Source organism: Nuphar pumila, chromosome 9, assembly GCF_984573655.1.
Source record: "Nuphar pumila chromosome 9, dmNupPumi1.hap1.1, whole genome shotgun sequence".
NCBI lineage: Eukaryota > Viridiplantae > Streptophyta > Magnoliopsida > Nymphaeales > Nymphaeaceae > Nuphar > Nuphar pumila.
The window spans coordinates 5955664-5957775 of NC_143257.1; the positions used below are offsets into that span (position 1 = coordinate 5955664).

General features: G+C 42.2%; 1 protein-coding gene across 1 annotated transcript; it reads left to right on the forward strand.

The window, feature by feature from the left end:
* Positions 1 to 232: 232 nt before the first annotated feature.
* On the forward strand, positions 233 to 1898 carry LOC149828301 (WUSCHEL-related homeobox 2-like). The gene is made up of 2 exons (XM_090018153.1): positions 233 to 563; positions 1504 to 1898. Exons 1-2 carry the CDS (start codon positions 233 to 235, stop codon positions 1896 to 1898), a joined length of 726 nt encoding a protein of 241 aa, XP_089874279.1.
* Positions 1899 to 2112: the final 214 nt, after the last annotated feature.

A 2112-nucleotide genomic window follows, 5' to 3' on the forward strand; every position in this document is an offset into this window, starting at 1 on the left:
CCCTCCCCCCTCTCTCTCTCTGCTGCGCCGCTTCCTCATTATTATCGCACCATCATCCACCATGTTTTCAGCGATGTCCGGCCCTCATATCGACACGCATGTCATCCTCTCACTCTTATAAGACTCCTCACAAACCCCGACTCCCTCACCCCTCCCTCTCTCTCTCTGTGTTGCGTTTTTTATACTTCCAAGTTCCAATTCTTCTTCTAGAAGAAAAAAAAAAGTTTCTATGATGGAGCAGTGCAAGGTTGGTGGTGGTGCAACGATGGTTTCCGGCAGTGTTGCAGAGGTTTCAGGTGGTGGGTTGAGTTCTAGGTGGAACCCCACCAAGGAGCAGATCAGTGTTCTTGAAGGGTTGTACAAGCAAGGGATTAGGACGCCAAGTGCCGAGCAGATACAGCAGATAACGAGCAGGCTTAAGGTTTATGGTCATATAGAAGGCAAGAACGTCTTCTATTGGTTCCAAAACCACAAGGCAAGGCAGAGGCAGAAGCAGGAGAGCATAGTCGATTTCAACCGTTTCCTTCATGCTGCAGTTCCCCTTGTTCCTCCCCCTGCTAATGGTGAATCCTTTTGTTGGGTTTCTTTTGACTTTTCTTGTTCCCTTAGCACAATGGAAATTGAAGTGCATGAGAGAATGTTTTTTATGTGTATATTATGAATTTGAATAGGGAAGGTTTCATGGTTTTAGATGAAGATATTTGTAATTACTTCATTTCTTGGTGTTTCCCAATTCTCAGTGTTGCTTAGTCACGTCACTGCTAATACTTGTTTTGCTTTTCGACTTGAATTTATGAAATGAAGAGCTAGTTTTGATTACTAAGGTTGTTTAGGCCAATCTGATTCTGTGTGTTGGATCAATCAACTAATCAACGTGCTATTGATAAAAAAGAAGAACTAACCAGCATGCTAATCTTTTGTTGAGTAGCCACTGTATATACTGTATATGTGGTCAGCTTTTTTTTCTCTTTAATGCCTTTTTGCAGATGGCAACATACATGAACTTGGTGTGGCCTCTTATATGTTCTAGAATTGTCTGCCTGGCTTGAATTTCATTTTTCAACATATCAATGTCGTGTATGATCTGTTTCTGACAGTACCCTCCAAGTACGTCTGGTATTTTTCTTTTAACATATCGTTTGTTCTATGCATGCTTGCTATCTTACTACTTAACTAATGTGATATATTTTTCTTTTCTGGTTTTCCTGATCAGAGTTGTCAAATCTGCCCGGGTCTGATTCTTTTCATCTGTTTATTTATCTTTTAATTTTCACTGTGCCCTTTTTGTCCCACTACTGTTTTAGTAATGGCTAGTCCTATTCTAATAATATTTTTTCTTTCACATGGTTCTTGAACTCTCCCCTTCATTGTTTTGTTCTCCTTGTCACTGTCAGTGTCACTGCAGTGTTTCTTACGTCCTACTGTTCTCAGCATTGTCACTGTCATCTCTCTCTCTTTCTCATATGCTGATGATGGCATTCTCATTTCTTTTTGAGTTTACAGTTGTTTGCAGCCCGTCGTATGCACCGCATAGGGGCATGGGATACTATGTCCGCTATCAGACGGTGCTGCTGCCAGGTGCTATCAGGAGGCACAGAGCAGATAGGACGGATGTCAAGAGAAAGTATGATGAACACTACGTGACCTCTGATGTTGGCGTTGATGGTGATATCGACAGTACGGGTGGTGAAGATCCAAACTCGGGTTACCATCAAGAAATCCTGCAGCTGTTCCCCTTGCACCCAACTGGAATTCTTGGCAAGGATTCAGGGGAAAGCCTCTCTTCCTCTGTTACCAGCAGTACTGGTGGGAACCCTTGTAGTTTCTCAGATGATTCAGATGTGAGCATGACAGAGAACACTGACCTTCCTTTTATCAATTTCTTCTCACAAAACTAGAGAGAGAGAGAGAGAGAGAGAGAGAGAGAGAGAGAGAGAGAGAGTTTCTCTTTTTGCATGTTTATTGGGTCAGGAATGAGAAGAGAATCTGGAGAGTGAAAAGTTTTGGTTTAGAGTATTTGGGTTAGAGAGCTCAGGTCCTAGTGAGAGGCTATTTTGTGGGTGAGGAGACCATATTGTGAAGAAGTATGCTTTTGTCTAGATCTTTTGGAAG